Here is a 27,173-nt window from a genome sequence, read left to right as displayed (position 1 = left end):
TTTTGAACCGAATACTTCAAGCCTTAGTCAATCAAGCATGGATGTTCATGCCTTTTGAGAACTTATTTTTGAATTTAACATTTCAAAAACCTTAGTCATTTAAGCATAAAAATCACCTCAAGCTTTGGGCAAGGTTTCCACAACCACTTTATAAGCGTCTTAGCACCTCATGCTTGGGTATGATTCCCACCTCGAGGTTAGTCCTAGCTTGTGTAAGGTCAAAGGACTTTTTAACACTAATTTTTGGAGGTCTTTAATGAAGCTAACCCTAAGGTATTTTAAGCTCCATTAGGTAGCATTACTCTTTGACAAACCATCTCTCATTTGGACCCCTTTACCATTGTCCCCGTGTTGAGATAGATCCGTAAGCACATATCTATATTCTAACTCTTGTTCCTATTTATTATCCCACATTAAATGATCAATTTAATATGAGAAAATCATTTGGGCTGGTTAGATATTAATTTTATGACAATGAATCAAAGTTGTGTTAAAAATGTTGGGAAGATTTTAGGAAGCCAATAGATACTGTGCATCCAATTCTACATTGATGTACTTCATATTTCTCCAATCACAAAGAACTTGGTCACTATTGGACAGATGGTTGAACATGGATTGCAAGTTAGATTAACTCTGATGGTTTGTATGTGGAAGAATACAAAGACAAAAAAAAATTATTTGCACAAGGTAAGAAAGTGGATAGAATTTTCACTCTTTTTTTTGCAGCACTCCAATTGTGAGTATAATTTATTAACAGAACCAAAAAAGTTACATAAAGATTCCATGCCCAAATCGAGCCATGACATCCCAAGTTGACCATAGCTTCTCAGACACATATCTTAACTATAACCATCAGATACATAAGCTAACCATGGCCACCCCACAACATAACATAATTGAGACTTGGCTAAATAGGGAGCCACCCTCGAGAGAGAAAGAGGAGCCCTAAGCGGTTGCCATTGAAGTCTCACCCATTTCTGGGGATTTTCACTCTTAATGCACGTATACCTAAAATGGATGCTACCATATTTGCACAAGGTATTTCATTTATGTAGATATTGAATTATGGTATAATATATTGGACTTGTAAATATACAAAGGCTGAAAATGATGTAGACTAAAGAGCTTGTTATACGATTTGCCAATATTCAAAGTTATAGACCAGGGTTTTACAAAGGCTTACCAACTTAGAAATTAGTCAAGAGAGGTGCTTTCCCTCCTACAAGCATGTAAGTAAGCGTGCGCTAGAATTGGTACATTCAGATGTTTGGGGTGCAAAGAAGACTCCATCAATGGAAGGATGCAGGTTTTATGACACGTTAATTAGCCATGCGAATATTTTATGTAAATTTTAACCCCAAAAAAATGCTCACATGGAATTTTCTTTTTTATTTGAGTAGTGTCATGACTATTTTTTTATGTTGGGTAGAAAAGAATGCAGCCAACAATATTTTTGCCAAGAAATCATCTTTGATTAAAGTACTTTGCATTGGAGAAAGTGCTATGTAATCTTTGATTAAAATTGAATTTCTCGGGAGAAAGTACTTATAAAGAAAAGTCGCTTTGTATTTAAGTTAGTCTAAAATCTATTTTAAAGATACCATACAACACTTTTGAAAATTCTTAACCAAGGAAAACTAAAGATGAGGTGTGAATTTTTTATTTTATTTTTTGTTTTGCAGTACTCACAATAGTGAGTGGTAGATATATTAGGTTACAAAAATAATTACAAGTAAAACCATGCTCATCATGACCATGGCGTCAAAGAGACATGACCACGACACTACAAACACCAAAAACAAATCCATCCCATCACGACCTAAACAAGGGAGGTGAAGGATATTTTGTATTTCTTAATGAAAGAGCTAGAGTATGGATGACATCAAATGCCGTGGTGCACGACATGGGGCAGGTAGGGCTGGAAAAAAGGAGAAAAAAGGGTCAATGTTTAAAAGAAAGAGGTTCCGTAGTGAGAGGCAAGGGGAAAAGACTAACCAAGGTGGTGAGGGTGGTCGTTGGACTAAAACACCGCGACCTTTTTTTTTTTTTTAAGAGAGACTCCAAATTACCCTAAAAAAAAGGAGCTTTGTTAAAGTATGAAAGAAAAATTGTTGCTTTAGTTGCAAAGAGGTAGGGCACACCAAGGGGCAAAATGCCCAAAGCTCAAAGCTAGCACGAGTGGCATGAGTCTAAGAGAGATGGTAAATCCTCTAGGTAATTTCACACAATGCAAATGCTTCCTCTTACTTTTGAATATTTCAGAGAGGTGACGGTGAGCCACAATGATGAGCAACATACTTGTTCAGTGACACCAACTATGTGGAAACCTAGCGTAGGTCCAGATGGCATGGTGTGCATGTATGGCACCATAGGTAGCCATAGAGTCACTATTTTCATAGATGATGGAGCTAACTATAGTTTCTTAAGAAGTTAAGGTTGACCAAGACTACAAGCAATCATGAGTACATTGTTGGTTTGGCCAATGGTTATGATAAGACGGTATGGAATAACGTAGTCTTGAGAGTTCCATTAGCCATGTAGGACTACGAGGCTTTGCTTGACTTTCAAGTCATACACTTGGCTAGAGCAGACGTGTACCTAGGCACGGAGTGATTGTACAGCTTGGGCCCTAGTCTAGTGAGGAGTTATTTTGCACAACACACTACATTTTGAGCATGGCGGTAGGATCATCACCCTACAGGGTGACTGTAGTGTCCCCATGACCCCTCTCATCTCTTCCATGGAACTACACATAGCAGCCTGCAGAGCCTAGATAGCAAAGATATTGCTTGTTACCCTCCTTTAAATTTTGTTGTTTTAAATGTAAGCAATAAAATTGTTTCCGTAGTTGAAACCGAAAGTAATGTTTACATAGACAAACACATCAAAAAACATGGCTTTGGATGAGACCCACTATTTGAGAAACCTGTTTGGCATGCATGCGATTCTATTGAAAAAAAAAAATCCAAGGAAAAATAGACCCATAAGAAAAAGTATATAGATTCTTTAATGAATTAATTAGAGAAGTTTCACGATGTATTTCTTGGTGACTTTCAAATGGATTGCTCCATTTCAAAAAGTAGACCATGGCATCGATGTTATGCCAAGTTCAAAATCTATAAGCAAACATGCTTATAGTTAAGCTACTCCGAAGCACAAGAGATGGAAAAAGAGTTAACATAATATTTGAACAAAGGCTTTATTAGGCCTAGTTCTAGTCAGTGGACATCACCTATTCTTTTGGTATAGAAGAAGGATGGATCTATGTGGGTGTGCATAGATTATAGGGCTCTTAATCAGATAACAATTAAGAACAAGTACCCAATGCCCACGTATGGATGAATTGTTTGATAAACTCTCAAAATATTTTTCCAAAATTGATATGAGATCTAACTGTCATAAGGTCAGAATTAGATTAGAAGATGTTGCAAAGACAACATTTAGGATCTATTTTGGGTATTTTGGGTTTTAGGTTATGCCATTTGGGCTAACCAATGCAGTGGCAATGTTTATGAAGTTGATGGAAAATATTTTACGTCCATACTTAGGAAAATTTGTAGTAGTTTTTCTAGATGATATACTAGTCTATGGTAAATCTCAAAAAGAATGTTTAGAACATTTGCATCTAGTGTTAGAATTGTTGATAAAACATAAATTATTTGCAAAGAAAACCAAATGTGATTTCTTTAAGATTAATATTCATTATTTGGGTCACATTATATCCGCAAAGGGAATGTGCATGACAGTGGAAGCTATTCTCAAGTGGCCAACACCAAAAAATCTCAAAAATCAATAGATTTGTATGGGTATATTTGGCTTTTTCAATCAATACAAAAAGGACTACTCAAAGATCGTAGTCCAGTTGACAGATCAATTGAGGTCAAAAAGTAAGAGTCTAAGCTGGAGGGAATCCCAACAGAAAAGGTTAAGGCGGCTATAGTAGTTACACCTATATTGATTATAGTGTATCTGAATGAGTCGTTTGTCTTGGAGAAAGATGCAAGTAATTAGGTCATTGGAGCCATGCTTATGCAAAGGGGACACCTGATTGCATTTAAAAGCAAAAAGTTAGATTGTGCCCAGTGTAACTACTCGGGCTACGAGGCAGAGTTACTAACTATAGTACGTGCACTTAAAAAGTGGACACTATTTATATGGTGCCACTTTCGAGGTCCGAACGGACCATAAAAGTGTGAAATGGATTTCAAGTCAAATTGAATTGAAGCATAGAAAATCTCAATGGGCAGAGATCCTACAGTAGTTTAACCTTCAAATACGTTACCACAGAGGTTTAAAATATAACGTAGTGGAAAATGCACTAACTTGCCTATCAAAAATTAACGAATTGAGCTTCACAATATTCAAGAACAAGTTCTTGCAGTCACTACGTGCCTTATGTGAGCACAACCCATCCTTTACAAAGGTTTGGCATGTTGTACGTGATTGCACTACTTTACAGACGTGCTAGTTTGGAGAGACAAGCCATAGGTGCGATGAGTAGCGAAGAGAAAGTTAGTGCAGAGAGACTTGCAGGTATAGTTTAGATTTGGAGAGCTCTGACCCAGACCGTTCATCACCTTTGACAACCTCGACTTCAAAGAAGGGTGATATACTTGTCAAAGGGGGGGAGTTAGAGGGGAGCAGTATGCTAACTACTCCATTGATGACGGGTACTTACTTTACAAGGGTAGAGTGTGCATACCACTATTGGTGACTTTCAAGCCCGCTTTCTTAAACAAAGTCACGATAGTCCAAGTGCCAATCATCTTGGAATTCAAAAGACCTATGCACTAATTAAAAGACAATTCTATTGGCCTACTTTATTTAGGGATATCCAAACTTATGTTTTGCAATGCAATAAGTGTCAAAACGATAAACTTGAGAGCGTTTCAATGTTGGGGGATCACTCCATCCTTTGGAGAATCTCAAGGGAAATGGGAAGGCATTTCCATCATGGACTTCATTACCGATGACTAGTCAAGGGAACGACTCGGTAAGGGTGGTAGTGGACAGGTTAACCAAAACAGAAATATTTATTTCCATGAAGAAAAAAGTTAAAATACCAAAGTTGAAAAAAGAAATATTGAACATCTCTACAGAGGCCAAATTGTGGCCAAAATTGAAATATGGCTCCACAATACAAGGTTTATAAGAACTTCTCCTGGTCCACAAAGTTAAGATGCTCCAACATAAGCCTCCTCAATCAGAGTCCATTTTTAAATCTTGACGAGTACATTGCTACCTGAACTGCTTCTCAATTAAAGTCCATGCGCTAAATCTTGACAAGTGTTATACTACATAAACCACTACTTCTACTTCTCTTGCTTACTACTCACAACTCCATAAATTAACCAAGCTTTGATACCAAGAAAAGAGAAGGAGAAGGAAGGTAATTGAGCTCTTGCAAGCACACAAACCAGAGAAACGAAGATGGAGGGTGAACACTCGCATTACACTCGCGACATCTTAAAATATCATAGTGGCATGAGAAAAGTTTGCACTAGATTGTGCATTCCTTCAATTACCAAACAATTAAATGTGACATGCATGCATGTCTATGCTTGAGGGAACGTAAGCTTACAGCAGTCTCTTATTAGGCTAAAGTGTGACTTTAAAAAGATTTGTAATTAGTTTTGAGTGAATATCCGACTTTAACCTACCAAGTCAACTCAAGTAGGTCCAAAACCAAACTAGATCTTAAGTGGTAGTGTGGCATGCATATCATACTACATAGTAAACCTCCAATCACATACTCTAGTCACACGATTACCAAAATGCCATGTCCATGTCCAAGGTAAGAGGGGAGAGAAATGGGAACATGAGGGGAAATTGGTGAGTAAGGTCTAAAAAGTATGAGATAATTTAGGTAAGATCAGGTTAGGTGAAGAAAATATGAACTAGAGTCCATGTAGGATAGTAGTCCATGCAGGAAGTCCTCACAAGGTAGAGAATATCAAAGCAAGGTTTTTAAAGTTACTATCTTGTCAAGAGGAGAGAGTTCCAAGGTGAGATCATTAACATGCCTAAAATCCTAATGCATTTAGAAGCAAGGAGACTCGGGACTTAATATGATCATAGCCTCACAAGACCCCTCCAACCCGAGGAATATAGTGCAAGGTAAAACCTCATAGTAATCATTCATAAGATAACCATTAGCTCCATCATGCATAAGCCAGATAACCCTACGTGAAGTGACAAAGAGAGTGTAATAATAAGGTCGCCGAAAGAATATAGCGAGAAAAAGCAATCATAGCCAGGTATAGTGACCAAGTAAGTGTGTGTGTTTTTTTTGGGGAAGGGGGGGGTTTTGAGTTCTAGGTGGTTTCTTAACGTGATTTTATGTAAGTATCTAGTGAGTACATTATGGAATGTCTATCTGCCATGAAAATTGTTGTGGGAGAATGATAACCTATATATGCAAGTAGAAAGTACTATGAGCATGTGTTTGTATTTGTTTGCACAATATTGCCCTTTTCCATTGCATGCATTACTGTTAATAGCTTATGAGGATTTGAGAGGCACTCACAGTTTGCGAGTTTTGCAAAAAAATAAATAAAAATTTGAGAGGCTTTTGGAACCATTGCCATGTACATGTACTTGAATATTTTTTGTACCAAGCCAAAACCTTAAATGTAAAACCAAAACAAAAGTTATCTTCAATCAAGGAAATAAAGAAGAGCCCATATCACGTCATAGACTCGTCTATTTTGCCAACAAAGTAGGTAGCTACTATCATTGCACAAAGCTCTACAATTTGATATGAGCAATGTATGTTTTTGTGTAGATTTTCTCCCTGCAAATCCCCTTTGTGTAGGGCTGATTTTCATGATTTTAGCTCAAAAATCAAGGCATTAGTCATAATATAGATTTAGAAACAGTCTAATGAAATCTTGTCATAGAAGCTCAAAATTGCAACTTTTAAAAAGCTAGAGATAGATTCCCATGAATTTTTATTTGGGATTCGAAAAGGAAATTAGGATTTTCACGAGGGATCTAGGGTTCTCGCATACATGCATATATGATTTTGACTTGATTTATACTTTGTGACTCCCCTTGATTATCCACTTGTTTCTATCGGGGTATGCATGTGCTTTACTACCATTGAGAAACGTAGAAGGCCTCCATTCCCTAGTCTCTGGTCAGCTATGTTCTTGAGTTCACAAAATCTTTAGCTCGTAACTATCATTGTACTAGATCTTCACAGCAAACCCTCGGCACTATCTAACACGGGACGGGGTATTAAATGAAGCCCCGGCCATGGGATCCACGGTGAGGAACTCCGAGCGGGGACGCAACATCACAGATTTTCGAGAAGTAAACTAGGACAGGGGAGACTGGGAGGTTTCGGGTTCAAAACGCCTGGTTGCAAACAAGAGCACGTTTTTTTTTTGGGACCACCCATCCACTTCGACATTCCCACCAAGGACCAACACCGTTGATCCCACCACTCAGACCTGTGTTAGATAGTGTTGAGGACAATAAACGGCTAACTAGCTCGTAACTATCAATGTACTAGATCGTCTTAGCAAATGGCTGACATTTGGCTTCCATTTGAAATCTATCTTGCATAAAATCCCCTATTAGAGGCAATGTAGAAGGTGACGTTTGGAACCCTTGAGCTTATGAAGAGCTATGGAATGCTAGATAAGAATATTTTTTTCGAGAAAAAGATCCTTCCATTAGTTAATAAAATTGCCCATATGACTACATCAAAAACAAGGGGAGACTCTCCCAGTGAGAAAACAAAATATGTACAATTGGGGTTAAATGACGAGCTGGGAGGAGGAAAGAGCCACATAGGTGGACGCTAGTGCCATCTGGGTGCACCCTGGACCATGGTGAAGAAAGACCGTGGGTGCCAGACTCGTAGGAAAGCCTCCCTGCGCTCCCGCATGCAGTTGGAGCTATCCTTGAGTCTCTCAAACTGATCCCTGAGAGTGTGAATCAGCTCCACCAAAATCACAAATAGTCTCTGCTTGTGGGACAGGGCGAACCTGGAAGATGCGGAAGCAACGGGCCCGCCAAATCAACCAGGGTGTCAAGCCACATATGAGCTCCCAACACACCTCTCCAGGAGTCCTCATGTATATATACATAGCATGGTGGGATATGCGTATCAGCAAAAAAGTGTACCACAATGTGTGCACATCCTGCTATGTTCAGAGGTGTCACTGAGAACTTGGCCAACAGCCACAAAATCTGTATCAAACATGTAACCCCCAAGTCTCCCGTGTGGTGAGAGAACTCAAGAGCCTGCACCTGAAGCCAATCCATCATGGAGTCCAGAGTCCACTCATATTGGTCCCTGCCACATGAAGGAAAAGAGAAACCAATCGTTGTGTTCAGGGCCACTATCTCTCTAGCTGCAAGGAACAATACATGGACTCTAAAGCAAGCCACCTCAAAGTCTAGTAAAGAGTCGTGGAGGAATCGTGTGGTCATAGGCGAAGAAGTCCCACCGGCGACGACGGATGCCGAAACTCATCAATCCTCGAGGGGTTGCGGCAAAGGGAGACGTTTGCACCAGAAGACGTTTGCTCGGAGGAAGAACCTATCTGAGCTCTTCATGTCTGTCTATTGTGTCTAGCCAGCCATAGGAGGTTGGGTCTGGGTTTGGGTCTGGCGCCTGGGCCAAAGGTCTAGGCCTCCTCTGTGGGTAGGCCTTTGCTAGATGGCCCATCTGTCAACAAATAAAGCATTGGTTCGGGAGGCCCGAGTACTCCACAATGGCAGAGCCAACCACCACTCACGCGAGGTAGTAGGACAACCTTCCGATGGGTGTGGGTGTCACAAATTAGAACACGTACTATATGTATGCTAGCTTGGCAGCTACAAAAGCTGTCGTGTGAGGTGTCTCCAGGACAGTCTCAATCTCTACCAATCTTGGGAAGGAGCAAGAGGTACTCTCTCCTGAGGCCTGGGAAGTAAACTGAGAAGGAAAGGTCTGCCTCCTCAACAAGAACATTGGTAGCCGGATCAAATCCATGGCACTACCCCGAAAGTGAGCTCTAGCTACTCGGATGGCGAGGGGACTCATCGCAACGACCTTGGATGCCATCTCAAAAGACTCAAACTGTAGTTGATAGTAGTCGCGCTTGAGAAGCTGCACGTCGATGATCTTGCCCACTTCTACTAAAAGGCGGGCCCGGAGGAGATCTCTCATCTCCCCTCTGCTAAGTCTAGTGTGGTGCCAATAATCTTGCAAATAACAAAGGTGGCATGAAGGCACGCCACCTCTATCTCTAAGCTCGCTTGGTCTGTTGAGGAAAAAGCAAGTCGGATGGTGGGTTCCCAAGGTCAAGCGAGGGGGCGGGCTTTTCATCGAGTCCTTGTGTGGCGGAGCAAAATCCTCCATATGTGTGTTACTACGACGACGAGTTGGAGATGATCGAATGTCGGAAAGCACCAAGGAGAGGTCGAAGGCGACAACCGTGCCTTGAATAAACTTGAGAATATGGTAGAATTATAGTACTAAAATGCACATGGCGAAAAAAAATTGTGGATCCATTAAGGAGATGCACAATGCGAAAACCACCTAATGATCTTCATAGATACCACAAGTGCATCACCAAGAAGATAGGTATATGGGACGGGAAACACAAAATACTTATGGTCCAATGCACAAAATAACAAACCATTTCGATGAAGCTTCAAATTTCACAACACACAATAATGGACTAGCAGGAGGAACAACGGATTTATGGGAAGCATACCACCAAGATTCCATGTACAAAACAATGGTCATGAGGTCCAAATGACACCACAAGAACAAATGACATGACTTCGACACGTCTGACACACCCATGGAAGCACAATGCATGTATGACTATCAAAGAGGAGGTACTACCATCTCAGCTAAGAAAATGGATCAAAAAGTTGTTCAACGGAACACGAGATTCATACAAACTTAATTATCAAAATTTATCAAATATTGTCGTCCGACAGTATTTAGTATCAAAAGGATATTACATGCTATTAGGTAGTACTAGCTAGAATCATCACATAGAATGAGAGATGTAGACTTGAACACACGGTAAAAAATGAGAAGAACATAACCAATTACAAACATTAAGTTGTACTATGTCATTGTGTAATTATATTTTAATAGAAAGTGTCATATATAATACTGGATAATTAGAATATCAAAATTTATGGTTTTCTAATACCATCTTATTAGATAGAGCAATATTATATTCTATAATATCTAAAGAAAGGTTTTCTATATACTATTGAATAAGAAGAGAACTAGATAATGATTATTGGAAAATCCTTTCTATTAGGCAGTATTACCTAGGAAGTATCACACAGCAAAGAGACATAGATTGGAGATAGCCAAGTACAAGCACTACATGGCCAATTCCACTGTATCCTATCATTGCATTTTATATACGCATATGTACTTATATACATACATATACACAATTGTATAATACTAATTTGCCTCACACCAATGTCAAAAAAACAGTGAGACTACAACAAAATGAGCGACACCATGTAAAATTAATTTGTATACACACAGCTTCTCTTTACGGAAAGCTTTATCATTTCTGAAAGAGCGTCACTAGCACACGACACTCGCAGAATGTGAATCAACCCAGAAATAATATGAGACTATGTTTACGTTGTTGTCTCTGTCAATTCCTCAATATACCCATCCGAGAATCCAACCTCGCCATCCACTCCAGATCCATCTGTTACTGATGATGATGGCTTTGGGAAAAACTCGTCTTCGGGATAAAGACCTTTATAGACCTGCCATAGGGAAAAACCCACATTATAAGTAATGCAAGCAGGTGAGAGACACCTGAACAAGAACTTCTCACAAGAACATATGTCAGCGGCAGACTAAACTATGCACTAAAGGAGATTTGAAAGTAGACAAAGAGAGAGAGAGAGAGAGAGAGAGAGAGAGAGAGAGAGAGAGAGAGAATATATGCAATAGGGTCAAGGTTGCATCCCTGCTCCTCATTGTTGCTTTCTTCATCGCTGCTCCACTTCCATATCTTGGCATGGTCGTATTTGATCAGTTTTAAGGTAAGTAAAAGTTGGTATGTTTTACAAAAAAAGCCTAACATCTTCTGAAGGTTGATAAGCATAACTGATCAAATGATAAAACTATAATCTCGCTTATCTAAACACATCCAGGCAGACCACGTGGACATAGTTCACTCCAACTATTAGTTGATGCAGGATGCATTGCTCTTTGAGGCCACACGGTATGTCACAAGTGTGGTGACATGGTATACACAAGGAATTAGGTCCAGTGGACCAGAGTAAGCCGGTCAAAAACCTCGAAAAAACAAAAGCACAAAACCCTAAACCTTGTGTAAAAATGACGTGGCTGCTGATTTCTGTAAAAAGCACCGCATATTGCGGTGTTATGCTGACATAGCAGTTCCGCCATTTTTGTTGGGCTCAGTTGTTGGTTTCTTTCCGTTGAGAGACCCTCTTTTTAAAGTCACAAATGGCCGGACATTGTGTGGCCATTGTGAAACACCGACGACCGAGAGTTTCACCCGCAGTCGGGAAGGGCAGGTTGCCCCGAGATGCTCGGGAGAGTCGGCACTGGAATCCGAGCAGTAAAGGGTGTCTAGGCTCAGCTCAAAGTCACTTAGGCCCCTCGCTACACGTTATAAGTCGGTGGGTACTAGGAAATTAACTCAAAAGAGGCAAAGTGGACACATGGCGGCTCCAGGTCAAATTTCCCAGCCTGCACGAAGAGGGGTGCCCAATTTGAGACTGGATGCTGATTTTGGCTTCATTAAGTGACTACAGTGTATGTGTGAGTAGTGCTTGAGCATAGCGATCATCTTTATAGCGATCACAGCTTTAATGGAAAGCTTGCCTTCCCCCTTGCTTTATGAAGCGCAATGATTCCGCTCTCACGCACACCTCTCCCCCTTTGAATACAAAATCATAATGCCCGGCTCAAGGGCTTTCCATCTATATGTACAGTGTTGTGGGTTCATGCGCAATTGCCGATGCAAGACAGGTACTGGGTTAGCTAGTTGTTGATCCCCTGCAAGTATAGGTGAATTCGGAGAGATTTCACATAAGAAATCTCGTCCAATTCAAAGGGCAAGTAGCTCTATACATGCGGGAGCTCGAGGGTTTGCTACAGATCCGACCAGCACGCGAAACGGAGCCCGAAACAGTGAATTACAGCCTGCTATGTATATGTTTAGGGTTTGGAACCTCATCCATCCCTAATACCCCAGGCACTTCGGGGAAGTGATGGGATCACTATACAGGTGATCTGGTGCAATTTCAGGGCAGAAAACAGAGAATTCAGCGTGCTGCAGATTCTCGCCAGTTTGGGAAAGTGTCTGTATGCGCCGGGAAAATCACCTTTGGCATGGGGATTTTGTCTGTGAAGCCTCCTACTGCAGTTATGCTGCCAAAATCGGGCTAAGTAGGCCATTTTCAGCCCGGTAAAAGCGGGACAGCCCATAGGAACTTGCAGGTTTTCTCCCAAGTTTTATAAAAATAAAGAAATACCGCAAGGGGCGCCACTCTTTGGGGCCTACAGGGTGTCGCTGTCTGCTCGGTAGCACTCTAGCTGCCAAGCCGTGGTTTGTGTGAAGTGTTAGTTCCAGTCACAGGTTTATTTGTGAAGTTTTCCTCTGTGTCATAAAGTCAAGTGAAGGTTTTCCAAGAAAAGAATCGGGTGAAAGCTTCATGAAGTCTACCACCCTACGGGCCGGTTTCATGGTTCACTTTTTTCTTAAAGAGTGAGCCTTGGTTGGTTTGCGGCGAAGACAAAGCATAGGAACTTGGAATTACACTATGGCTGACAAGACAAACGATGCCAGAGAAGAGGGTTCCTCTGTGAGGACAGACAGGCTATTCCTCCAATGTTCGAGGTTGACAAGAGTTCACGGCCACCCCTCTCTGTACCTATTGTTAATTTGAATGCTCCACAAGGTGAAGGCCATATGACTAGGCAACTAGACGAGGTTACGTTCAGGACCCAGTTGGTCGCCGTTGTGAATGTCTTCTCTTGGTTGGTGCAGAATCCTAGGTTTATGGAATTTCTGCAAGCGCCAACAATGTCACAGCATACAAGGCAATTGCCTCATACAATAGAGACTGTTGAGGCTCAAGCCCAAGTCACTTGTGCATCCCAGCAAGGCGGAGAGCACTCACATGTTGCAAAGTCACGTGGGGCTCCAAGACAAGTTCCTTCTGTTCACGAACAAGTGGTTAGGACGCCTATTCCCAAGCTATGCAACAAGTTTTTCCACTACCCACGATACATCCTAGGTATTTCGGGGGTGGATCAGTGTTTCAGAGCATGGCTGGTTATGCGCATGGAAACCAAGAAAATCAGCAATATATGCCAGGAACAATGTTTGGGGGTATGCAAGGCATGATGCCAAACCCCATGTATGGAAAAATTGGCATGCAACAAGGGTTTCAGTGCAATCAAGGACATTTTGGGGTGCTGCAGGGCAATTTTGGCATGGCTAGTTTTTCCGCCAACAAGCACATATGGCACCAATGACGCAAAATGTCAATGGCCAAGGGGCACCGATGATCCCTATTGCAGAGCCCATGTTGCAGACAATTCCCTATGACAATTTGGGAGCATTGGCAAAGCCAAAAGCGTACAAAGAGGGTGGTGCAGCTGTAAAGTTTGATACTTTCAACGGCTTTCAGGATAAGGCAAAGGCTTTTACTTTCCTCCAGCACTTTGATACAACTTATGCAGGGGGGAATTTAACAGAGGCCTCCAAGGTTAGGAAAGCTGCCACTTTTAATGCGCTTACATGGTGGACGACACTATTGATGCAACAACAGACACCCGCCACATGGGTAATACTTCAAAAAAATGTTTGCATCTCCATGGCTGTCGAATGAATTTGAAGCTGACGTCATGACGGATTGGCACCAACTCACTGCGGCTACTTGCAAGAGCCTACAGGAGTACGATCGGAGGTTTTGTAAAGCGTTGCTCTCAGTAACCTCCTACAGGTTTGTGCCACTAATAGAGCAAATTGCGAAGTATTGTTGTGAGCTACCTAAAGGCCTTCGAGATTATTGTACAAAGAGCAGAGTGGCTACCCTCACTCAGCTTATGGAAGTTGCCAACACTCGTCTTGCCTTGTTGAAGGGAGAGGACACTAGGTTTCAAGGCAATGTGAAAGGGGGTCAGCAAAAATTCAGCAAAGAAGCCCGTGGTGAAAGTGACTCTTGAAGCGTCCAAGGGGTCAGAAAAGGCAAACAAAGCTCAAGGACTCAGCCGAGACGTCTGAAGGACGCGCTAAGAAAAAGAACTTTTGTGCGCAAGTCGGTCGAGGAAAAGAAGGCTTTAATGGCTGAGGACAAATGTTTCATATGCGAGCAGCCTGGTCACTTTGCTACAAATTGTCCACAAAGAAGAAGACCAGCTGATTCAGATGACAAAGAGGACCGGAAAGGCAAGAAGCCTAAACCCATGGCAGGTCTAGTGCCAAATATGGTGGGTGATAGGCCAAGTTCAGATGCCATTGAGCTATGCAGAGCGTGGGGTAAAGTCAGAGACCAGACAACACTTATCTTCTTTGATCCAGGTGCTAAAGCAAACTTCATCTCACCAGAGTTGGCCACCAAAGTTGGCCATCAAGCTGGGCATCAAAGCTGAAGAGATGGGGTACACAACAGAGGCAGGGTTGGCATGTCCTAGCCACTCAGAGTGTGTTACGCTACGCCTATCATTGGAAAGCTGCGTATACATATTCAGTCATATGTGGAGTTTTTTACATCATGCCACTAGAAGGGTGCCATGCGCTGTAGGGAATCTCGTGGATGTTCCATATACATGGAGTGCTGGATGTCTTCGACAAAAAGATCAATCACCCTTCAGAATAGGGGCAAAACTCACATCCTTGATGTAAAGCTTAAAGGGGAGTCTGTCCCTATTGTCTCTGCTTCGGCTATCACTTTCTGTAATTAAGAATTATCCTTTTGCGTACTTGATTTTTGCATGTGATGTTTCAGATAATTGTCAGTCAAATTTATATGTGTTAGATAAAGAAAGGTCAGCATTTTTGTGAGAGTTTAGTGACGGTTTTTCTAATTCATTACCATCTCAATTGCCGTCGGAGAGGCCAGAGGATCATGCGATAAATTTGGTGCCACGTTGTAGCCCACCAAATAAGCCTCCCTACAAGGTTAGCGGCTCAACAAAAAGAGATTATGGGCCAAGTAGAAGAGTTGCTAGAGAAAGGGCTGATTCAACCTAGTTCTTCACCCTTTTGCTCCCTAGTGAATCTAGTGCAAAAGAAGGATGGCTCTTGGAGCATGTGTAATGATTACCATGCTTTGAATAAGAATAATATCAAGAACAGGTTTACTATTCCAAGGATTGATGATACTCTTGACAGACTAGAGGGTGCTGCAATTTTCAGCAGGATAGACCTTGAGAGTGAGTACCATCAGATTCATATCTAGCCAGAGGATGTGCACAAGACTGTGTTTAGGACGACATTTGGTCAGTATGAGTCATTCTTTGACGACATGATAGTCTACTCAAAGAATGAAGAGGAGAATAGGCATCACTTGACCATTGTGTTCGAAGAGTTACGCAGTCACAAATTGCTTGTCAATCCTAAGAAAAGTGAGTTCTTCTTGGAAGAGATTCACTTTCTTGGCCACATAGTGTCAAAGGATGGTGTCTGAATGGATCTTGCCAAGGTTGAAGCAATTAGGACATGGCCAGATTTGAAGGCTGTGCATGATTTCCGTAGCTTCTTGGGCTTATGTTGTTACTATAGAAGGTTTATCAGAAACTTTGCCGAGATTGCCTCACCCCTACATGCTCTGCAAAAGAAAGAGGTCACGTTCAAGTGGACACAAAAAGAGATTTCAACTTTTAATCTCTTAAAAAAGATGACTTCGGATCCAGTAATTGTTTTACCAAATCTCAGGAAGTCATTTGTGGTCCAGTGTGATGCGTGTGGCAATAGTATTGGGGCAATGTTAATGCAAGATGGTCGGGTAGTAGCTTACGAGAGTAGAATCTTGCAAGGGCCAGAAAAGACGATGCAAATCTATGAGAAAGAGCTACTAGCCATGATTCATGCGCTTTCTAGTTGGAAGCACTACCTGTTAGGTACTGCTTTTGTTGTCCAAACAGATCATCAAACCTTGCGATACTTCTTGACGTAGTCAAGTTATCCAAAAAGCACATGCGATGGGCAAACATTCTCTCTATGTTCCACTTTCAGATTCTGCATGTGGAAGGCAAGAAGAATGTTGTGGATGATGCGTTATCAAGAAAGCCACAAATTTCAATTGTGTCCATTCCTTATCATCATGAGCTTGATGACATGAAGGAACAGTATGCTATTGATGAAGATTTTGCAAGGATCTTTGACAGTTGCAAGATGGGCAACGCCATGAGCACTACCTCCCACATGTCTCTGACACACATTGATGAGTCTCTCTTTAAATCTTATGGTCATGTGAAGGGTCAGCGTCTTGCCATATTGTTTGATTCCGGTAGTATGCACGATGTGATTAGTTACTCTTATAGAAAGAGTCCACTTGGAGGTTAGCCCAACAACTCCTCTCGAGGTGTCTAGCTTCTCTCACGGTATGGACTCTCTCATTACACAAGAGTGCCTTGATGTGTTATTCACAGTTCAGTAAGCTTCCTTCCGCAGAAGATTTGTTGTATCTCCTCTCTCAGATGTGATATGATTTTAGGCATTCGATGGTTTCGTGAACATAATCCTCTCATTGATTGGGCAGACAATACGCTCACCAAAAGTGACTCTCCCATGATCATTCGTGGTGAGGAGGGTCTTCATTCTTTACCTCTCATTTCTCAAGTGCAGGCGAAGCGTGAATTACGAAGAGGAGCACAAGTGGCATTCATTTATGCCTCTCCAATCACTCAGAGCCTCAAGGCTCCAGAAAGGTATTCAGGTTTTCTTACCAAGTATAAGCACCTCTTTTTGCAGGATGATCTTCCACCCCGTCTCACTCCCGAGCGGCCGGGGGACCATCGCATAGAACTCACAGAGGGGCACAGCCAATCAGTATGGCTCCCTACCGTTTGAACAAGACTCAAGAAGAAGAGTTAGAGCGGCAACTCACGGAGTTGGTGGCCAGAGGATTCATACGCCCCTAGTGTAAGTCCTTTTAAGAAGCATGGTTCGTCTCGTTTGTGTGTTGATTACAGGGCTTTGAACAAGATGACCGTCAAGAACAAGTTTTCGATGCCTCGCATTGAGTATATCCTCGATAGGCTCAATGGGACAAAGGTTTCAGCAAGGTCCATCTCAAAAGTCAATAGCATCAGGTAAGGGTATTTAAAGGCGATACCTACAAGACTTCCTTTCGCACAGAGTGAGGACAATGGGAGTATGTGGTTATGCCTTTTGGATTGACAAGTGTCGAGGGTACATTCAGCCGTCTCATGGTAGGTCGTTTTGGTGATATAATCAGCGTGTATGTATTTATCTTTCTTGATGACATTCTCATATTCTCTGCATCGTGGGAACAACATGACAAGGATGTAGAAAAGGTTTTAGCCCGTTTGGATGAGTGTTAGTTGTACATTGCAGCTAAGAAGTCTGAATTTTTTCTAATTGAAGTTACTTATCTCGGATATATCATTTCTGCGGAAGGTGTCAAGCTTGATCCCGCAAAGGTAGAACAAGTTCGTAATTGGGATTTTGGCCCAAAACTGCATATGATGTGCGTTCTTTTCTTGGTCTATGTCAAGCATATAGTTCGCACATAGAGAATTTTGCACGCATTGCCGCACCCATGGCTGATGTTTTGAAAGGGGTGAAAACTTCCCGATAGCGCGTTGTTTTGCCCAAGGCAGCCGTTGAGGCTTTTGCAGCTCTTAAAGTTGAGATGACAGAAGCGTCGTGTCTCATCCTTGTCTCTTGGGACGACCCCTTGAGGTATGGACGGATGTGAGCAATGTCGCCATAGGTGCTGTGCTTCAACGGCATGGCTGTCTAGTTGCATTTCTCAGTCGAAAGTTAAAGAGTGCCAAAAAGACTTAGTCAGTTTATAACAAAGAACCTGTGTCTGTTATTGACTCTCTCAAGCATTAAAAGCATTTTCTGTATGGTAGAGAGTTCACAGCTCGCACAGATCATCGAGCCCTCAAGTCGCTCCAGTCTATGCCTAGTGAAACCCGCCTGTTCAATCCAAAAAGGGCGGTAGACTTTACTTCAAACCTTGATTTAGCTTTCACCCATTATTAGTCGTCTATTTTACCTGCGCTATAGTGACACAAGAGAGGGGAATGGGATACAGATGCTAGAATGCACCTGTATGAGAAGACCGACACCAGATTGGCCCCTAACTTAGGCGCCCCTTTCGGTATTTCTTTATTGTTTAAAAGAGGGAATATACGCTGTGGTTCTTTCCAAGCTGCCCCGTACAACCTTGGCTGAATTTTGAATGTTCTGGCTTGATTTCGGCAGCATAACTGTACTAGAACCCTTCACAGTCAGTATTCCCACGCATTGGCCGACTTCCCCGACGCATACGGGCACTTTGCAAAACCTGGCGAGAATCTGCAGCACGCTGAATTCTCTGTTTTCAGCCCTGAAAATGCGCCAGATCGCCTGTACAGCGGTCCCCTTGCGTCCCCGAACCTCCTGGGGGTATTAGGGTCCGTTTAGGGCCAAAAACCCTAAACCTGCAAAAATACACAGCAGGCTGTAATTTACTGTTTCGGGCTCCGTTTCGCGTGCCGGTCGCATCCGTAGCAAGTCCTCGAGCTCCCGCACCTGTAGGGCTACTTGCCCTTTGAATCGGACGAGATTTCTGGCGTGAAACCTCTCCGAATTCGCCTGTACCTGCGGGGGGATTAGCCGCTAGCTAATCCAGTACCTGTGCAAGAGGCTCTTGCCTCGGCAATCGCGCATGAACCCACACAACTGTACATTGGTCAAATGAAGAGCCCACTAGAGGGGCATAACATACTGCCAAAGGGGGGAGAGAGGGCGGTGCGTAGCGTGCAGGGCATCACTCCTGGCACCGCACTGTGCATAAGAGGGAAAGCAAGCACTCCATAGCTCTTAACCTGTGACAAAACTGAAAATGAGGCTCTCCCCCTCCTAAATTCAGCGCCAACTCTTGTTGCATGAGGCAAGTGCACCAGAAGGTGCCACTTGGCACATTTATAAGCATTTTCCCGTTTCGGGGTTGCCGCCTAAAAATCTCCCAACCGGTTGCCCAGTTGACTTCACGGCAAAGTAAGAAAATGTTCCCTTTGTCATTCCGGAGGTAATGACGCCAACACATTTTCAGGTCCCAAAATAGCAGTTCCCTAAATTTTAGGAGATGCTGCCATTGTATCTTTCTAGGTCATCCGACCCTCTTTGTACACTGCGGCCACATCCAGAACTGAAATGTAGCCTCTGTAGCAAAGGATTCCACTTTGGCTAGTCAATGACCCCACTTGGCTAACCATAGTCCTTGTCCAACCTTAGTGCTCTCTTGCCCTCAGGCCTGGACTCCCTCTGGACAGTTCCACACTAGCTATGCAATGCAGGGCAGTTAGATTTCCCGAGGGGTGTTTCCAAAAATTGAAAGTAAATAGATAATAAGAAAGAAATCAACAAAAAGGATAGATAGTAGTCACACGCTGGTGACATACCCCCCTCTTGAAATCTCAAACGTCCTCGTTTGCATCTATGTCGTTCATGCTCCTAGTCAACACTGATGTATTCAACACCTGTCGACACATGTACGACACATACATGCTCATTGTCAACCCTGGTGTATTCAACACCTCGTCGACTCATGTATTGCCTGCGTGTGAACCCTGTCCCAATGACATAGAGGTAGCTTCGCACTCTGCCATTGCTTTGAGTCACTAACTTTCCAATGACAAAATGGTAGCTGCACATTTTGCCACTGTCTTATAGTACACGTTGGATTCCGTAACACTTTCGAGCATACCCAAACCGACAGTTTAAGAATGCAGTTACACATGTACTCTTCAATAGAAGCAATCACTGTATCCTTGACAAACTGACAAGAAATACTCACTTCTATAGCACTAACCAAACTTTTGGACATTCCATAAGAGCAATTGCCAAACTGACAATCTGTACAGCTCTAACATTCATATAACAGGTATTTCATTTGAGCTCACTTTAAATACCTTGTACATCATTTGTTTCAGAAGCCATTGTCACACTGACAATCCATGTAGCTTTGAAACTCAAGGGGTCAAGGTAGGTTGCAAATCGAAGGCTTCAAGGTAAAGTGATAACACAGTTGGTGACTCTGCAAGTTCACCTTCTTCCATCCACTTAGCATCCATTGGTGGATAGTTTCTGAACTTTACCAAGTAACGCCTAGCAACCTTGCCTTTCACTTTCCTTTCTTTGTGTGCCAAAATCTGTTCCGGGACCAAGATCTCGTCAAGTTCCTCGACTTCCGGCTGATCTTCAGCTGGCATATCTTCTGGCACATCACCCACATAGGGTCTGAGAAGACTCACATGAAACGCATTGTGAATCTTCCAACTGTCAGGCAATTTCAACCTATCTGCAACATCACTGATTATGTCGCATACTTGAAAAGGCCCATAGTAACGCATGCTGAGCTTTGGCAACAGTCTTTCCTTGCCCTTCATCTTCTTTAACCTTGCCTTTTCAAAGCGTAAAAGCACCCAATCACCAAGTGAATGTACCACTTCACGACGGTGACGATCAGCTGCTTTCTTTTGCTTTGCCTGAGTCCTTTCTAAGGCCACTTTGACCTTCTTGTACATTTCATCCATGTCCTGAACATACTTATCTGCTTCAAATATCTTGTCCTTTGTATGCAGTATGGGAGGAACTTTCTTGCCACCTTCAACTATCTCAAAAGGTGCCTTGCCAGTTGATGAATGCACTGTATTATTGTATGCATACTCCACCAATGGCAAATACTGCTCCCACTTTCCTTTATGCTCTGACACATAACACTTCAGCAGATCTAGGACAGTAGAATTTGCCTCTTCTGACTGCCCATCTGTTTGAGGATGAAATGACGAAGAGAATTTGAGCGTGGTGCCCATATTCTCAAACAAACCTCTCCAGAACAAACTTGTCATGCGTGGATCACGGTCGCTAACAATCGACTGTGGCATGCCATGATACTTGAAAATATTGCTCATAAACAAGCGTGCCATCTGATCTGGCTTTATCTTCTTCCTGACAGGAATAAAATGAGCCTGTTTGCTGAATCTGCAAATAATGGTCCAAATACCATCGTTTCCTGTCTGCGTTCTCGGAAGATCAAAGATAAAATCCATAGCAATACTTTCCCATGGTTTATCTGGAATAGGTAGTGGTTGCAATAACCCTGGTGCCTTTTGCCTGTCAAACTTGACCTTTTGGCATATTAGGCATTCTCGCACAAAGGCATCCACATCCCTTCTCAATGTAGGCCAATAGAAGAATGTCTCAAGCGCTTTAACTGTAGCATCGATACCACGATGCCCTGCATACGGTGGGACATGACTCTCTTCCATAACTTTGCGTCGCAATGGCTTTGTGACACACAATCTGCCATGCATCATCATGAACCAGTCTTTAAGAAGATAGTGTTCATGACGTTGTCCATCCATTAGTTGCTCGAAGACCCTTGCAAAATCTTCATCATTTGCATACTGTTCTCTCATATCATCAAGTTCATGATGATAAGGAATCGACACAGCTGAAATTTGTGGCTTCCTTGACAAGGCATCAGCCACAACGTTCTTCTTGCCTTCCACATGCACAATCTGAAAATGGAACATGGACAAGATATTTGCCCATCGCATATGCTTCTCAGATAACTTTGTTTGTGTCAAGAAGTATCGCAAGGTCTGATGGTCCGTTTGGACAACGAAATCTGCACCTAGCAGGTAGTGTTTCCAAATTAAGAGCGCATGAATCACAGCCAGTAACTCTTTCTCATAGACCTGCATGGTCATCTCTGGCCCTTGCAAAATTCTGCTCTCATAGGCTACTACCCTGCAATCTTGCATTAGCACTGCACCAATGCTACTACCGCAGGCATCACACTGGACCACAAATGACTTCCTAAGATCTGGCAACACAATGACTGGATCTGACGTCATCTTTTCCTTTAAGAGATTAAAAGCTGAAATCTCTTTTTGTGTCCATCTAAAGGTGACTGCCTTCTTTTGAAGAGCATGTAAAGGTGAAGCAATCTCAGCGAAATTTCGGATAAACCTTCTGTGATAGGAGCATAGTCCCAAAAAGCTTCGGACATCATGCACCGTCTTCAAATTTGGCCATGACTTGATCGCTTCAACTTTTGCAGGATCCATTCTGACACCATCCTTTGAGACAATGTGTCCCAGAAAGTGAATCTCTTCCAAAAAAAACTCACTTTTCTTTGCATTGATGAGCAACCTATGACTGCGTAGCTCTTTGAACACAATGGCCAAGTGATGCCTATGCTCCTCTTCATTCTTTGAGTAGACTATCATGTCATCAAAGAATGTACCAACAAACTGCTGGTGTGGACGGAAAATTATGTCCATCATCCTATTGAACGTAGCAGGAGCATTTGTGAGACCAAAGGGCATCACTAAAAATTCGTAAAGGCCAAACGTCGTTCTAAAAGCAGTCTTGTGCACATCCTCTGATCTAATGCGGATCTGATGGTACCCACTCTTTAGATCTATCCTGCTAAACATAGCTGCTCCTTCTAATTTGTCCATAATATCATCAATTCTAGGTATAGGGAACCTATTCTTCATGGTATTCTTGTTCAGTGCACGGTAGTCTATGCACATACGCCATGAGCCATCCTTTTTCTGCACCAACAACACTGGAGAACAGAATGGAGATGAACTGGGCTGAATCAGCCCCTTTTCTAACAGCTCTTGTACTTGGCCCATTATCTCTTTCTGCTGAGCCGCACTAACCCTTTACGGAGGCTTATTTGGTGGGCTACTGCCTGGCACCAAATCTATCGCATGGTCCTCGGGTCTCTCTCGCGGTAATTGAGATGGTAATGAATTGGAGAAACAGTCACTATACTGTTGTAAAAACATTGACCTTTCTTTATCTAGCACAGATAAATTTGATTCATCACAATCTGACACTTCACGTGCAAAAACCAAGTACGCAGAAAGATGCTTTTTCATTACAGAAGTAATAGCAGAAGCTGATACAGTAGGAATAGACTCCCCTTTAAGCTTTACATCCAGAATATGAGTCTTTCCCCTGCTCTGTACAGTGATCTTTTTGTTGTAGGCATCCATGATTCCCTGTACACGAAACAACCAAGGAATACCTAACAACACATCACATCCGTCCAGTGGCATGATGTAAAATTCTTCAGCATCTACATAGGACTGGATATGTAGGCGCAATTTCCAATGATGGGTGTCACAGCCTCTGTATGGCCAGGACATGCCAAACCTGCCTCTGCTCTATACCCCATCTCTTTAGGTCTGATTCCCAACTTTGAAGCCAATTCTGGGGAAATAAAGTTGGCTTTGGCACCTGGATCAAAGAAGATAAGCACTGTTTGATCCCTGACCTTTCCCCATGCTTTGCAAAGCTCACTTGCATCTGAGTTTGGCTTGTCGCCCACCATATCTGGCACTAGACCAGCCATGGGCTTCTTTCCTTTCATGTCCTCCTTGTCTTCAAAATCAGCTGGCTTTTTCTTTGTAGGACAGTTGTAAGCAATGTGGCCAGGTTGCTCACATATAAAGCATTTGTTTTCTGTCCTCAAGACCTTCTTTTGCTCTTCTGACTTGCGAGGAAAACGTCTTTTCCATTTCTTTGCTGGTCCTTTTTCTGATTCAGCCGTAGCTTTATCTTTCCCTGCGTTGGCCGACTCCTGAGTCCCTTTAGGAGCCTCATTGGGAACGTGCTTCTTGGCTGAATTTTTCTTGCCTGATCCTGCCTTGACGCCAGTGTTAAATTCACAATCTTCTCCCTTGAGCAAACCATTCCCAGTGTTTGCTACCTCGATGAGCTGCGTCAAAGTAGTGACTTTTGTCTTCGTGCAGTATTTTCTCAATCCTTTGGGTAGGCCACAACAGTATTTTTCAATCTGTTCTGTCAATGGCACAAACCTATAGGAAGTTACTGGAAGTAGAGCTTTCCAAAACTTCCGATTGTAATCATCCAGATTTCTGCAAGTGGCAGCATTAAGCTGGTGCCATTCTGTCATGACATCTGCTTCAAAGTCATCAGATAACCATACTGCTGCAAAAATCTGCTTGAAGTAAATCCATGTGGACGGAGCTTGCCCTTGAAGCAATAAAGTTGTCCACCATTGTCCCACATTCCCTGTCAAGAAAGTGGCTGCCTTGCGGACCTTTGAAGCCTCTGTAAAGTTTCCCCCTGCATAGGCCTTGTCAAACTGCTGGAGGAATGAGAGAGCCTTCTTCCTGTCATCAAACCCTGTAAAGGTCGTGAAAGACACACCTTTGCCACCTTCTTTGTACGGAGTTGGCCTCTCCAACGGCGTTAAATTGTCATATGGAAGTGACTGAAACATGGGAACACTATTAGGGTTCATCTGTGTTCCTTGGCCGCTATTAACTTGACCTGAAAATGCCATATTTGGCTGCTGATTTGTAATTCCAGCCATACCAAAATTTGCATGTGGCATCGCAAATTGGCCCTGAGTGCTCTGAAACCCTGGTTGCATACCCATGACACTGTACATGGGATTAGGCATCATCGTTTGAGCACCCCCGAACACTGTTCCTGGCGTGTAAAACTGATTTCCAGGTGCATGACCAGCCATGCTCTGGAATACGGATCCACCTCCAAAATAGCCAGGGTGTACTGAAGGTGGTGGGAAGACCTGTTGCATAGCCTGTAGGTTGCTTCCCTGCCCATTAGAACCAGCTATAGGCTGCTGAAAGGTGGCGGGCTGAACTAGTATAGCTTGAAAGACTGGCATCTCAGCCACCTGTTCTTGCACCTTAGGCACAGGTTGTGGAGACTGCATGTTCTCCGTCAAGTGTACAGGTGTTTCCATTGACTGTGCGGTATGAATCACCTGTGCTCGAGCCTTAACAGGCTTTTGAATATGATCCAGTGACCCAACTTGCTGAGACGGAACAGGAGGTTGCAGAAAGGCTAAAAACCTTGGGTTCTGCATTACTTGTGTAAACATAGCCACAGCAGTAGCCAACTGGGTCCTGAATATATCGCCATCTGTCTGTGGTGGTCTCGAGGACTCACCCACTTCATGTGTCTGTTGACCCTGTGAAGAGGAAACCTCTTCCGTCACATCATCTGGTCTGTCAGCCATAATTGCAATTCCCTGTGTCTGGTCTATGATCCCCTGTGTCTTCAAGCCCAAAACTGACCAAGGCTCACTTCTATGGGAAAAAGTGATTTAATCCCGTCGATGGAACCATGAAACCGGCCTGTTCAATCCAAAAAGGGCGGTAGACTTTACTTCAAACCTTGATTTAGCTTTCACCCATTATTAGTCGTCTATTTTACCTGCGCTATAGTGACACAAGAGACGGGAATGGGATACAGATGCTAGAATGCACCTGTATGAGAAGACCAACACCAGATTGGCCCCTAACTTAGGCGCCCCTTTCGGTATTTCTTTATTGTTTAAAAGAGGGAATATACGTTGTGGTTCTTTCCAAGCTGCCCCGTACAACCTTGGCTGAATTTTGAATGTTCTGGCTTGATTTCGGCAACATAACTGTACTAGAACCCTTCACAGTCAGTATTCCCACGCATTGGCCGACTTCCCCGACGCATACGGGCACTTTGCAAAACCTGGCGAGAATCTGCAGCACGCTGAATTCTCTGTTTTCAGCCCTGAAAATGCGCCAGATCGCCTGTACAGCGGTCCCCTTGCGTCCCCGAACCTCCTGGGGGTATTAGGGTCCGTTTAGGGCCAAAACCCTAAACCTGCAAAAATACACAGCAGGCTGTAATTTACTGTTTCGGGCTCCGTTTCGCATGCCGGTCGCATCCGTAGCAAGTCCTCGAGCTCCTGCACCTGTAGGGCTACTTGCCCTTTGAATGGGACGAGTTTTCTGGCGTGAAACCTCTCCGAATTCACCTGTACCTGCGGGGGGATTAGCCGCTAGCTAATCCAGTACCTGTGCAAGAGGCTCTTGCCTCGGCAATCGCGCATGAACCCACACAACTGTACATTGGTCAAATGAAGAGCCCACTAGAGGGGCATAACATACTGCCAAAGGGGAGAGAGAGGGCAGTGCGTAGCGTGCAGGGCATCACTCCTGGCACCGCACTGTGCATAAGAGGGAAAGCAAGCACTCCATAGCTCTTAACCTGTGACAAAACTGAAAATGAGGCTCTCCCCCTCCTAAATTCAGCGCCAACTCTTGTTGCATGAGGCAAGTGCACCAGAAGGTGCCACTTGGCACATTTATAAGCATTTTCCCGTTTCGAGGTTGCCGCCTAAAAATCTCCCAACCGGTTGCCCAGTTGACTTCACGGCAGAGTAAGAAAATGTTCCCTTTGTCATTCCGGAGGTAATGACGCCAACACATTTTCAGGTCCCAAAATAGCAGTTCCCTAAATTTTAGGAGATGCTGCCATTGTATCTTTCTAGGTCATCCGACCCTCTTTGTACATTGCGGCCACATCCAGAACTGAAATGTAGCCTCTGTAGCAAAGGATTCCACTTTGGCTAGTCAATGACCCCACTTGGCTAACCATAGTCCTTGTCCAACCTTAGTGCTCTCTTGCCATCAGGCCTGGACTCCCTCTGGACAGTTCCACACTAGCTATGCAATGCAAGGCAGTTAGATTTCCCGAGGGGTGTTTCCAAAAATTGAAAGTAAATAGATAATAAGAAAGAAATCAACAAAAAGGATAGATAGTAGTCACACGCTGGTGACACCTAGTGCACATTGGAGTGATCGTCAAGCATGGTGATCACAATTTTTTGAGCAATTTGGTGGTTTGATTGAATATGTGTCTGGAAAAGCTAACCATGTTGAAGATGCGTTAAGTCGCAAAGGACAGATCCTGGCTCTTGAGTCAAGATCCACAGTTTCTATTCAGGGTGTCTCTCTCGACAACATGAAGAATCAATACGCAAATTCCGAGTTTGGTAAGCAATGGTTGCAGCTCTTGCTTCCCAAGGGCCCAGCAACTATCTCATTCGTGAAGGTTTGTTGTATTTTTGTCACCGTCTATGTGTGTTGCCCTCTCTGAGGACAGCCATATTGCACAATGCTTATG

General features: G+C 43.1%; 1 protein-coding gene across 2 annotated transcripts in view; it reads right to left on the bottom strand.

Moving 5' to 3' along the window:
- Positions 1-10,453: 10,453 nt before the first annotated feature.
- The window catches only part of REP (Rab escort protein), a 60,194-nt gene continuing 43,474 nt past the window's right edge, over positions 10,454-27,173 (bottom strand). For both annotated transcript variants that reach the window (XM_086521703.1, XM_086521695.1), the window contains one exon: positions 10,454-10,752. In XM_086521703.1, the coding sequence (XP_086377829.1) occupies positions 10,618-10,752 (135 nt within the window). In that variant the 3' untranslated portion in view covers positions 10,454-10,617. The remainder of the gene's footprint in view (positions 10,753-27,173) is intronic.

The sequence above is a fragment of the Adiantum capillus-veneris genome, chromosome 1 (genome assembly GCF_014529385.1).
Source record: "Adiantum capillus-veneris isolate H3 chromosome 1, ASM1452938v2, whole genome shotgun sequence".
NCBI lineage: Eukaryota > Viridiplantae > Streptophyta > Polypodiopsida > Polypodiales > Pteridaceae > Adiantum > Adiantum capillus-veneris.
This window is presented reverse-complemented; position numbering and strand designations above follow the sequence as displayed.